General features: G+C 47.1%; 1 protein-coding gene across 1 annotated transcript in view; it reads right to left on the bottom strand.

Moving 5' to 3' along the window:
• The window catches only part of LOC131260373 (A-kinase anchor protein 9), a 40,020-nt gene extending 27,230 nt beyond the window's left edge, over window positions 1-12,790 (bottom strand). The window contains exons 1-7 of the mRNA XM_058262076.1: window positions 12,709-12,790; window positions 12,538-12,571; window positions 9,010-9,035; window positions 6,676-7,307; window positions 4,336-6,627; window positions 4,031-4,174; window positions 3,485-3,856 (exon numbers count right to left, since the gene is read on the bottom strand). Coding sequence (XP_058118059.1) covers window positions 3,485-3,856; window positions 4,031-4,174; window positions 4,336-6,627; window positions 6,676-7,307; window positions 9,010-9,035; window positions 12,538-12,571; window positions 12,709-12,790 — 3,582 coding nt within the window. The remainder of the gene's footprint in view (window positions 1-3,484; window positions 3,857-4,030; window positions 4,175-4,335; window positions 6,628-6,675; window positions 7,308-9,009; window positions 9,036-12,537; window positions 12,572-12,708) is intronic.
• Between the last annotated feature and the right edge of the window lie 38 nt (window positions 12,791-12,828).

Raw genomic sequence — 12,828 nt, 5'->3', positions numbered from 1 at the left:
GCATTTCTTCAGCAACATCATCAACAACATGAGTGTCGTCCACGATGCCGACATTAGCGGCATTAGCACGGCCGCATAAGATCATGCTGCTCTGGCCCTGGAGAAGATCATTGCGGCGCAGCACTAGAAGCAGCTGAAGAACATATTTGAAAATTCTAAGACATCTAATGCAAGCGCAAGACGTACGCGGCGAGCAAGCGAAAGGGGCTTGTCCCATTGAAGGGAGTGAAGCACCAATTCCACCGAAACACTACTCTGTCTGTCGGGGCATTTTAACTCTGATGCGGCGCGGTATACCAACCGTATCGCATCAATCCATGTGTTGATTTCTTTCGCCAAATCGTGGAAAGAGCCGTGGATGTTCTAACGGGTTGTTTTATGCTGCGTCCATTGAGGGTGAAGTTCCCAGGGATAGTCTTATTATTCTTTGCCAAATGATGAACCGTCACGGCGGAACGGGAAACATCAGACGGCAGAACATCGCCGCCTCGCAGGACGGATGTTTATATGGTGTGGTGTATTTATTTTATTTTTATTTACTTGTGCATAATTATAATTTCCACCTAAAAACCACAAAGGATCAAAAGTTTAACCAAACCGTCTCGACAAAAAGAAAATACACTCATAAGTTGACCGTTAAAATAAATAACGTCCAACATAAATAAAACAATCGAAATTCATTTCAAACGTGCTTCAGGTTCAATCGAGATTTTCATTTGCATTTATTGAAATCTCTCTTCATCCACCTAAAGTTTGATTGTTCCTCGCAGAAGAGCGCATGCAAATATTTTGATTAAGATTTTGCCCGTAAAACCCGCACATCGTTTCTCGAGAGCAAAATTCTTGGTAATGGAAAATCGAATGTCGTTTCGAGTGGTTCGAGTGTGCATAATAAAATAGCACTGTGTGGTGATTACGTTCGCAGAAATAAAATGAGGTGATTGAACGAAAATAAAGATTACTACTTTTTAGTTAAATGTGCATGAAAGATGTGTTCCCTCTTGAGCGGTGAAATGAAACTCAATTCAAGAAAACTATCGCGAGCGGGAAGCCCTTTACTAGACGCAATGTCATGTGAACGAAAAAAAACGAAAGGGCTCATGATACCACGGGTTCATTAATACTAATTTAATTTTGGGTTCAACGTTGACAGATTCGGGCCACGGGCTACTTCCGGCCCCGGCAACAGGGGGACAGCAATTCGTGTCGCCAACAGAAATGTCCCAAAAACGAAAAACAATGTTCCAAACACAAGGTATTCTGTGGCAAGAAAAACATTAACATTCAGGATTCAATTACTGGATAAACCTACGCCGCACAGGGATATGATGTTGCGAGTCATCGTAAGTCGATGAAGCACGGTGGTGATTTATTTTCGGAAAAACAACGAGGGTGATCTTTCAGCGATGGACCAGTTTCCGGAAACGTGTTTATATTTAGTACAAGTTTTCTTCCAGCAGGCCGGATGTACTTTCTCACCGCCAGTGATACATGATCTTGAAATTCAATGACAATTCGAAGATGAATGATCTCGGGGGAACTGATCAAAACTGGTTCAAAGTGGAAAATTATTGCATCTAAAAAAAGATTTAAAAAATGAACAGCTTTGTACTTGCTTCGTTTTTGTTCTTAAAAAATAAAATATTCGAAACCATCAGCACAACTTTCCAAAGGAATAATTGTAATCTTAATAAGTAATCCTTTTCTTTGAGTATAAATGCGTGCCACTTATTTGCTCCACGAGCTCATCAAAAGCAAACATAAAAACATAAAAACTCACCCATGCTGAGGTCACTTTTGAATTCAAAACATGCTCAGCAAAAAAAAACCGCCCTTATGTTCGCCAGATGATTATTTTTGGCAGCGCGTTTCAACAAGCGCCCCAGTTGATAAGAAGTTATACATTTGCATTCAACGCACATTCACCGAATTCTAGACCTGAAAAGTCGAAACCCTTCCCATGGGCCGGGAATACAAGACGGTTGCGAATAAGAAGCGGACGGCACACCATTATTCCCATGGGGCGATTATCGGCCCTTTGTCACCCATCCCCCGTTACTCGGCTACTTACTTGCACCAGTGACCACCACTGTGGTCGGCTTTGCGACTTTCCTGCCGTTTTCTCGTCGTCTTGAAACGCGGATTTATTTATTTTTTTTATTTGCAAACACACCACAAATTCTATAAATATCGGTGGTGCGCGGAGGGGGGGCGGAGGAGTTGGTCCTCAATTGCGATGCGTGTCACCGGACACGCGAAACGATGTTGTTCTGTTTTCTGGCTGAGGATTCTCCCCGCGGTGGCGTGGTTTTCGGTAGGCGAGCTTCACAAGGAAGGATTCTCTTAAGGCGGGACCGCGTCTCAAATGGAGACACCCAGTCGCCGAAGAATTGGTGGCATTGCACGAACGAGGTTCACTATTAATACCGTTAATTAATTCTTTTCACTTTTGCCTTTGTCACTTCATGTGTTACACATCTACGAAATTCTCCCAAACCCAACCTTTACGCTTCACACAAGATTATATCCCTTCACAGAGGAATCATTCCATCCACTTTAACAACACGCATGTTGGCGCCAACAGCTTGTAGTGTCTTGCAACACAAATTCAACTTCACAGTGACGCACGACCAACCGAACCCGACAAGCGTCCGAGACCGTGCCGTGCTGATTAGAATTCAAAATGCAACTGACGAACGGTTCTCTTTACTCCCCTGAGTTGAGCGTCTCGCGATCGGATGCGATCTAAAAATATGGTGAACACGGACTCCAACGCGCTCAACGATCGGCGCAAGTGTGCGTGCTATAAGTGCGTGGAAACTTTACCACTTGAGTGGCCGCGTGACTGCGCCGGAATCCACGGCCAAATGGGAGAGCCGGTATCAGCATCCGTTCTCCGCAAGAATATCAATGCGCCTCAGGGAACGTTAATACAACTGAGAGCAATCTGAGGGGAACTCAAACAGTTTCAAATTGATTGGAAAGAATTTGATTAACGAAACGAGAATAGAACGCGACTTAAAATTAAACAATTCAAGCTCAAAAGGGATATATTTCCACATAACAACGAACCATTTGCATAACCATGTCCCTGTGGCAAAACACTAACATACCTAAAGCCGTCGATACGCTTCAGAACAAGAAAATGTATGACAAACTTTGCACGTTCTACCATTTTTGGATTTTGGTCTAGAAATTTTAAGGATTCCTTCATAATCCCCTTGAACGATTCTACCTACACAAACAGGTAAGCATTCTGGCATCCTTATCGCTAGCTCTCCGAACGTTTGACCGGCGCAGAAATGATTCATCCCGTTTATCTTTCCAACGGCAACCGTTGTTCGTTTGTAAAAATGAAAAGCATTTCCACCGCGGGTTTGCAACAGATGACGCTGTTCGAAGCGCGAGTTGCATGCAACGGTTGTTAGTTGCACACAACACAAAGGATTAGCTCGTGCTGGTTGCATGCAAGAGTGCTACTTACCTGAATCTGCACCTCCAGCTCCTTCAGGACGTCCTGGCGGGCGAGAGCGACCTGCTCTTGCAGGCGCCGCTCGTACCCCACAATGATCTCCTGCAGATCCGACTCGGAACCCAACTCGCCTGCCCCCGCCGCCGCCGGCGAGTCGGTCCGTTGGCGGTCGGCCGTCTTCGGACGCGGCAGGATGTTAGTATCGGATGAGTTAGTTAGCGGTGCCTCGCTAGCCACAACGCTTGAACCGGCCGGGGCCACAACGTTGGCGTCGGTGGACGGTGATGGTGATTCGGCGGGTTGTGGTTGTGATTCATTGGTTAGCAATGGTGAGCATTGGTGATCCTTGGCAATGGGGGAGGAGGTGGATGCCGTTTGATTAGACTATAAAATGGTGATAGAAGGTGTTGGACACACGACAATTATTACCAGTGAGAAAGATGAGAAGTAAAACTCGGTTTTGAATGTGTGAATAGAATTAGCGAATAAAATCATGCCACAGTAATGTTATGATAGGATCATGCACATTAAAACGTTCCAGTTGACTTGAACACTCACCACAAACTGTTTCTCCTTTTCCCTGGCCTCGTAAACACTCAGCTTTTCACGCAGATTCGCAAACACCCGTTCGTGCTGAAGATTCATCTCCTTGATTTTACTCTGATAGAAGTCGCGCAATTCTTCCGCCGTTAGATGTCGGTGCTGAAGAACAGAGAAGAAACATTCAGTACGAAGCAAATAAACACAACGAAATATCGGAAATGTGTATTTGTTAGTAAGTGGGGATAACAAACAGATACAAAATTGTATAGTGAACATGATCATACACAACTATTCTGTAAGTGGAAGCCGTTTCTATTCACGCTTACCTTATCATCCGGCATTTCAATCACAAGCACCTCATCCGCACTTCCATCCGTCGCGTCGATCGTCGTGGGTGTAATCTTCCGATGTGTCGGGCTGAGGTAGATATCCTCCTTGTGTTTCCGCCTCGGGCTCGTGTGCTTCGACTGATAGCCACCATTCTCCTCCGGGAACTCTTCGGCGCCGGAAATCTCCGACCCGGTATCGTCGTTCGAAAGCCGCCGGCTTTGCTGCGAAAACACCTCCTCCGAGTACTGCTTCTCGAGTTCGACACACTTCTTCTCGAAGTACGTTCGCAGATCGGCCATCTCCTGCGTGTGGCGTGCCTCCAGCTCCGTCCGCAACACTCCGATCTCGATCGAACCCGTCTTTACGCTCCCGAGCATCTGTCGCAATCGGTTCACCTCTTGCTCCTTTTCCGCCCGCTCGAGGGCCAACTGTTCCCGCAGCAGACGGTTTTCCGTCTCACCCAGTGTGTCCGCACGAACCTTTTCCACCTCTTGCGTGAGAAAATCGTCAAACTTTGTCTGTACCATGTTGAACAGTCGGAGCTCCTCCTGCGAAAGGTAACGTCGGAACTGTTCGAGCTGCTTCGAAATCTTCAGCGGAATTTGAAGTGGGTTAAGTGCGGCCAGATCACCGCCACTGGACTGCGAGGTGAGGTCGAAGGCTCGTTCGCGCTCCCGCTGATCATCGTACAGGTCGGGAAAGTCCGAAAGCCCACCGTCCTCCGTTTCGCTCACCAGATCGATCGATATCTCCGATATCCGCTGACCGCTCGTGCTTTCCTGATCCTGCCGAACCACTCCCGCCCACTGCGTCTTCAGCTTCATACTCTCCACCGTTTCGGCCAGCTGCTTCTTCAGCTGCATCACTTCGCCCGCCAGCTTCTCACCCTCCGACTGCAGCTGGTTGCGTTCCTCGAGCGACTCTTTCAGCTTATCCGCCAGCAGCTCGATCCACTGATTCCGCTCCATTATCTTCCCGTGGAGATCCCTTTCGGTGGCGGCATGCGCTATCGCTTCCAGCTCCCCTGGAACGGGCCGATACTCGGTGGAATTTGTAGCCACACTGATCGAGTCACTGTTGTGAGATCGGCATACCTGTTGCTCGCGCAATGAATCCCCCGCCCGGCTGCCACCATCCTTGGACGGGACCGTGCTATCCTTCCGACCGTACGTCTCCAGCAGCACGTCCTTCGTGGCAATAATCTCATGCAGCTTGCGTATCTCGTTCTCCATCGTTTGGAACATTTTCAAGCTGACAACACTGTCAAAGTCGTGCGCCTTTAGTGATTCTCCCGTCTCCTCCGGCACATTTTCCTTGTTGTCCTCGTAGATCGTACTCCCAATACTTAGCCTCTTCTGTAACAGTTTCTCCTCCAGAATCGTTCGCATTTCCTTGCCTTTCTCGATCACTTTCACATTGACCTTGTCGCCCCGCTCATCGTCCGTCGGTCCATTCGATGAGGTATCACCACCGAGCGTATGTTCGGACTCTTCGGAAATATCTTCCAGCGCTTCCTTCTGTTCGCCCGAAACACGTTCCATCTGTTTTACGACGCTTTCGGCGACATTTCGTTGAGAATGCTGCTGCTGCTGCTGGTGTGCCTTTTCGCAGTCTATCTTATCTTCCAGCACCTCGATGGGCACAGTTTGCGCTTTGACCTCGTCGAACGACTTGCTCGTGGTCAGTATCCGTTCGCGTAAATCTTCCGATACGCCACTCCCACCGGAAGACGCGCTGCTGTGGTCTTCGGTCACCTGTCCTCGCTGCTTCTCCTCCGTGAGCCGTATCGGACCGAGACTTGCGAAGCCAATCTTGGCCACCGGCGAAGGTCGCTCGTCCGGTACGCTCCGGCTTCTTCCGTCAAGCGAAAGTTTCGCCGGTTTAGACACCACGGCGCCAGACGATTCGGGGTCGAGTTCGACGCTTCCCACCCGCTCACTTTCGGTATCCTTCGCCAGGTCGGAGATATCGTTCGTCGTGTTCAGGCTGTTATCCTGACTGTTGTTATTGCTTTCCGCCATGTTGATGGGATTGCTTCTCCGCTCGACGACCCCTTCGACGACCCCCCGTTGGGTGCGACGCTTCAGAGAGTTCAAGTTTACCTTACTATCGTTTATCAGCACGTCGTCCTCGTTAAGCGGAGACAGCTCTTTCGTTTGATGCGTCACTAACTTGCCACCCTTTGGTAGGCTTTCCCCCTTCGACACTTCGTCCACCGATTCACTTTCGTTTAACGGCTGCTCGAAAGAATCCTCCCCCTCGTTTTCCTCCTCCTCCTCCACCTGGTCGTCATCGAGCGTCCGGAAGGACCACTGGGGGCCACCCTTTGCCCCACCGCGAAACGAATCGTCCTCCTCACTGCCTTCAATATTGGCCGTCGGCTGGAAATGTTTCGCAATTTCGTCCCCGGATAACTGTATGTGATCTATATCGAAGAGGCTCGCTCCAGAACCTCCCCCTCCCCGTGCCACTAAATCCTCGTCGTCCCCGATATCGAACAACTGGCGCTTCCGATCGTTGACCGCACTCGCGATTGGTTTTCGCCTCGGCTGGGACCGATTCACCGAAGATCCTTCCTCCGTACTGCTGCTACCACCCGAGCTGAGTCTCTGCCGTTGCCGGGAAGGACGGGCAAGTGCCGGACCTTCTTCGTCGACACTTTGCGCACTAACACTGCCTCCTTCCTCCGCGGGCTCATTGCTGTCATCGTCGTCACCATCGACCGGGACTAGAATCTCTTCCATAATCTCTAAACTATCGTCATCGTGCTGATTGTCATTCGCACTCAGACTGTCGGCAATACTGACACTCGCGCTCGCACTGCCACTTCCGCTCAGCTCGCTGCCACTGCCGAGTATTTCGTCCTCGAGCCGAAACCGAACCGACGGTTCCGTACGACTTCCGTAGCTGGACGAAGATTTACTGGTTCCGACGGATCCAACGCTGACCCGACTGGTCGATGCTCTGTTCGACCCGGGACGACTCGGGCCGCTCAGTTGGTTCTTCGGGAGCACACGGTTCCGGAAATGGAAATAAAGAAAAGAAACATGGAAAGAAAGAATTATTTTTGCGCCAATCGCGTTTAAAGCCCCCCTTCCTCCTTGTATTCCAGCGGATTTTCCCCCTGTTTGGAAAACCCCCCAGATATAGCGTAAAGGTCAAGTCGAACTGTCGTAAATTTTATTGTGACACACATTTTCGCGGCCTTGGCTGCTTTGTCTGTTCTTTTGCAACTTTAAAAAAATTACTTCTACTTCAAAATTCATCATAACACTTTTTATTTTTTCTAGTGTAATCAGTGTTATCAGGCCGATTTAACTTCCTTTTTTTTGCTTGTGTCAACAATAAACATGGATATCGAATTGCTCATTGATAAGCGCATTGCCTTTAAAATTCGCAACTATGGGGAACGTTATTGTTGATTTTACTAATCTTTCACAACGTTTATGTGATGACATCATGTTTGTGGTGGCTTTGCTGCTAAGAAAATATTTGAGCTGCTAGGAATCGTATCGTAATGCGGGGAGCATAAATACAATGTATCGTATTTTTACAATTAAAGGACATTTTCATGTACAATCTTAAAGCGACTATCAACGAATTGTTTCACGAAATTAAATTTAAAAATTACAGAAAATTTCAAAATAGCAAAACAATAATGAATTCAAGAATTAAATTCAGATGATTTATTTTCAAATCAATTTTCTTTACAAAAAAAAAAATAATTTGATCCGTTGAAAACTGAGGATCAAACTGATCAAAAACATATTGAAAATAGTTACAGCTCCCACGTAAACTTTACATACATCCATCTACTAACAAACTTCCACGATCTAGGTCACGGGGTTCCGGGCAAAGTTCAAAGCGTTACGATTCTTCCAACCAAGTTTTTCATTCAAAAAGAAACAAATTTTACTACCATCACCACCACCAACAATGTCACAGGGCACAAACAAAGTCGGCTCATGCAAGCTCAATATCATATCTTTTCCTGCTGCCAACTTTGACTTTGTTTACTTCTCCGCGAAACCACTCCGGAATCACGAACCCTTTCCGACCCTGGCGCGGTTCGCAGATACAAAATAGGGTAGCAATTTTTCAGTAGCATAAGCAGCGCGTCCTTCAGCACCCATTTAACTGCCATCCTCGGCCACGGACCCAGGACCCTCAACGGTGGAGGTTGTTAAATCGATAGATTCCATGAAACAAAGCCTAATTCCTGACGAAATGAGGAACATAAAATAAAACATCTTAGACCAAAAGCGGGACACATTGTCTGTTTTCTGTCGCGTGTAGGGATGTGACGATCGAAAGGACCAGGGAACATTTCGAGGACGAAAGTAAATCTGTTCCATTCCGATAAACAATACTGGTTGTGGAGTTGGCGATTTTTTCCAACTGGACAGATATGTTTTTCTCTCCATCAACCTCACCCCAGCCACAGGTGCAGGAGGAAGATATCGTAAATTAGCTAACCGAAACAACTTTGCCTCGAGTCGGACACTAACATCATCGATTAAGGCACATCATTCACGAACGCAAACGTGCACATCTGTCTTGTGGAATGTTGTTGTTTCTTACGCGCCTTTAGGCTCGCTTTTCCCACAGTTCGGCGATCGGCTTAAAAGCAGGAAAATTAAAACCACATCATTTCACGGCAATGCTGCTTGCTACGGCGAAGGGAAGCTCCCTAATTTTAGAACCACGTTTCGATGAGGTACATAGCACCGAAAGAAAATCTGTGTGCACTATCTGACTGCAATGGGTATGATTGTTGCAATGGAACCGAAGGCGCCAGCGTTGAGAATGCAACGAAACAAGCATAGCACATGGTAATCGACCCTATAATGAGAAAAAACACGTTAAACGAAGGTGCGGAGGAGCATAATGGAACGGATTTTATCGTGCAGATAATGCCGTTTGTTTAAGTTTTCCCCTTGGTTGTTTATGAGTAAGCGTATCGGCGTTCGGTACGATGTTTGGCAGAGGTGCAACTGTTGCATAAGAAGCGAGTTTTGTAGGCCGTCCATTCAAATCAACACAGTATAGACGATGGAGGTTTCGAGGTAGTTTAATCACTTTTAAAAGAATACGGTCTAAGAAAAATCAACAATACGCATCAACACATCAGGCACAGTTCTTCAAAGCCGATTGCTTCACTTGGCGACTCCCGAGTTCTTACAAACTCTCTATGGAATGGTGGCCCATGCCGGTGATTTATCAACGCCACAACCACTCGCCGGTAAAATCCATCCGGAAGTAGTAACTAATCGGAAAACGTCCGATACTCACAACAATAGCGTTCGTATCCCGGGGAGGGACACAGAGAAAGTGTGCCTCACAAAGGGAACCTGTGTAAGACGCGTATCACACGTCTGCCCTATTCGAGGGATGATCCTTTCGTCACGCAATGCACGAACGAACTAAGGCGGCACACGATCCGGCCTGCGCCCGTAAGCCGGTCGTTGTCGAAAAACCCCGACGAACCGGTCGAAACAAACGAATGACTTTGCTGCCGATTCGGGTATGTTGTTTGCATTCTGTTGTTTGTTCGCACCAACCGACAACGTGTAGAACAAACACCGTACAAGACAACGTGCAAACAAATATGGTTTTAAAACTGTAGCAAGACAGAACCTATCCACCGTGCACAACATGGAAAATATTTTAAAAGACCAATAAAGCTTCCCGGATGCTACAGGCACCCGATCAAACGGTGGAAATTACTCAATCAATACCCACCAGCGATTGATCATATTACTGGCACCTTATGTCTGAGAGAATGTCTTCACCATTCTTACTCGGGGACTTGTTTGATGAATGAAAATAATCCTCCGCTTCGTCTCATCACACGCTCCAACGCCTCCACCCATTGGCGGTCATTTATTTTTACCGCCACTCCATAAATACGATCTACTTGAGACACCGTCCGTTTGAAGAAGATTTTTATTTGATTTTCCCCTTCAAGAACATGCCGACGAAAGCGGGCTCGAGCGTAAAAGCAGCCACCGTTACCATAACTCCCAATTCCTCCGAAAGGGCTATTAATCTTACATTACGCATTCCACGAAACGCGATCAGAACGCCAACGGTGGGAAACTGTAGATGATGATAGGGGGAGGGCGCAAGCGGACAGCGGATTGAAGGGAGAGATTTTCTCGTGCTTGACACTGAATCCGGCTTTAAGGTTTAACGATGCAGCCACTTGCCACAAGCCGCCCTTCTTGGTGGGCTCGCTTTAAAAGCGTATACGAAGTGTTTTCGTATTTATAGAACACGAACGCCAGCGGCAGAACAATGATCGGTGGTGTCAGGTTTCTTATGAGATGCAACAGATTTTTTTTTCGTTCGGCTGATGATCAGTGATCAGGAAAATCGATCGTTTGCCCTGCAAAACGTAATTTTTTCGTTAGAGTGCTGCTAGAATAAAACCGGTAAAGAATGTGGAATAACATAAAAACATCCACGTCATCCACGGAATCGTTGCCAACAAGAAGAAAAACTTTCAGCCATCGGGAAAAACCTATCACACGACATGTGCAACGATTAGGAACGCGCCAAACTTCATCGACTTACGACGGAATCGAAAAAAGAATCAGTCGAGCATTGAATGTGTCATACAAACTGCCGATCGGTATGTTTCCTGCACCACACGTTTGGTTTTCCAACGCACCCACCCCTCAGATATACGTACATTTTCCTCTCAGCTTTTTCGCCTCAGTAGAGACGGGGTGTGGGAGCGCCTAACGTGTTTTCCCAACATCCTCTGGTGCAGCCGCAGTCAGTCGTGTTTTTCAATCGTACATTTTTTTTAGTTCCTTTTTCGCCGTGCCACCGTAATCATGTTTTCTCTTTCAAACGGCCCCATATCGCCCTTACTAATGTAGCGTTGTTTATTTGCTTGTAAAACAGCATCCACTCGATGAGGAAAAAAACTAAAAAAAAGGGTCCATTTCAACGGCCCTTTGGAAGCGTTTTGGAACCCGATGCACTACAGTGGATGGATACTTCGTGCTAGCTAGAATCTCGTTCGGAACGATGTGCGGCAATGCGTCGATGCGTCTGTTCCGGACGACCGGGCCGTGGCATTCCGTACGCGCCACAAACGTCCGCTTGGGTAACTGTCGGACCGGGGAATGGGGCAGACAGTGTGTGCGGGTTGGAATATTTGAAACATTTGCTCGGGGCTACAATATCGCTTCCGTTCACGCCGACTGACGATCGATCGTATGGTGTACAAAGGAAGGAAACCGCCACAGGTCTGAAAACATTGAAAAAAAAGAGATGTTTTTTTTTCCAACGCACTTCCGCACGGCAGATGGACATGTTGGAAGCGATGGTAGAGGGTTTTTAAACAGCTTCTTGCGTACAGACGACGTTTGACACCTCGACATAATTAGTGTAATCCGAACGAGATCCGTATCTTTTTCTGATACCACTGGTATGTTCTGAAATGGCCAGTTGGATGTGCTCGTATGTGTCCGATAGTTGATGTGTTTTACGTGACGCAGGAAACCGACACCGGTTGCGGCGGAAGCTAATGAAAACAATTAACTGCAACACATCGACAACATTCCGGGGATAGCTGTTGCCAGTGCTTTTATTTTCTTCGACATTTGAAGCAACATGAGAAGCATTGGTCATGCATCGGCCGCATCGGTTGGGGGATCATATTTTTTATGCTTTTGCCAATTATTATCCCGAAGCATTCATCAAGGTGACCCATCATATTACAGATTCGTAAATGCATTCCATATAGAAAGAAGAAAATGGGACATACAACCAACATACCATTCCAATTTAAGCAACCTTTGCGATATCCATGATACTTCAATTGAAGCAATTCTTACGTCCATTTGTTTGCTTACACCGAACGACTTCGGCCGGTGAAATGTGTGGTGACCACCTAATGAAGGTGTCCGCTGAACCATAACCACTTTCTATCGATCATCGGACAAGCCCCAACGGATAGGAACCGTCAGGCAGGCTCGTCGGTTCGTTTGGCTCGTTTCCCGGGAAACCCACGAAAACGGCGACACGAATGGCAAACTTTATTTTCATGCAAAATTCATCGCCAAACGTAGTCTCCGACTGAATGCAGAGTGCCACTACGGGCCCGGCCGCCAGACGGATTGCTAAACGCGACGCACTATTCCGAAATGCTCCGAAAATAGATCCCGTGTGTGTTCTACTTTGCAGCCATCCCCCCGAAACGGTCCGCGATTGCTTCACGGGTAACGACGACGATAAGTCCGTATTTTCGCTGTTGTTTGCTTGGCAAGCCAAATGTAAGATATGTAAAAAATAAGGTTGCACCCGCTACGCTAACATATCATATATCTGAAGAGTGCAAAATAATCAACTCGTTTTTACCTCGTCAACATCGGCCGTGGTACGATTTGCTTCGCTCGGAAGCTTCAGCGGTTTCAACTTTAAACGATTCATTTTCACCCCTAACACATTCACTGCACACACTTAAGTTC

Source organism: Anopheles coustani, chromosome 3 (genome assembly GCF_943734705.1).
Source record: "Anopheles coustani chromosome 3, idAnoCousDA_361_x.2, whole genome shotgun sequence".
Lineage (NCBI taxonomy): Eukaryota > Metazoa > Arthropoda > Insecta > Diptera > Culicidae > Anopheles > Anopheles coustani.
This window is presented reverse-complemented; position numbering and strand designations above follow the sequence as displayed.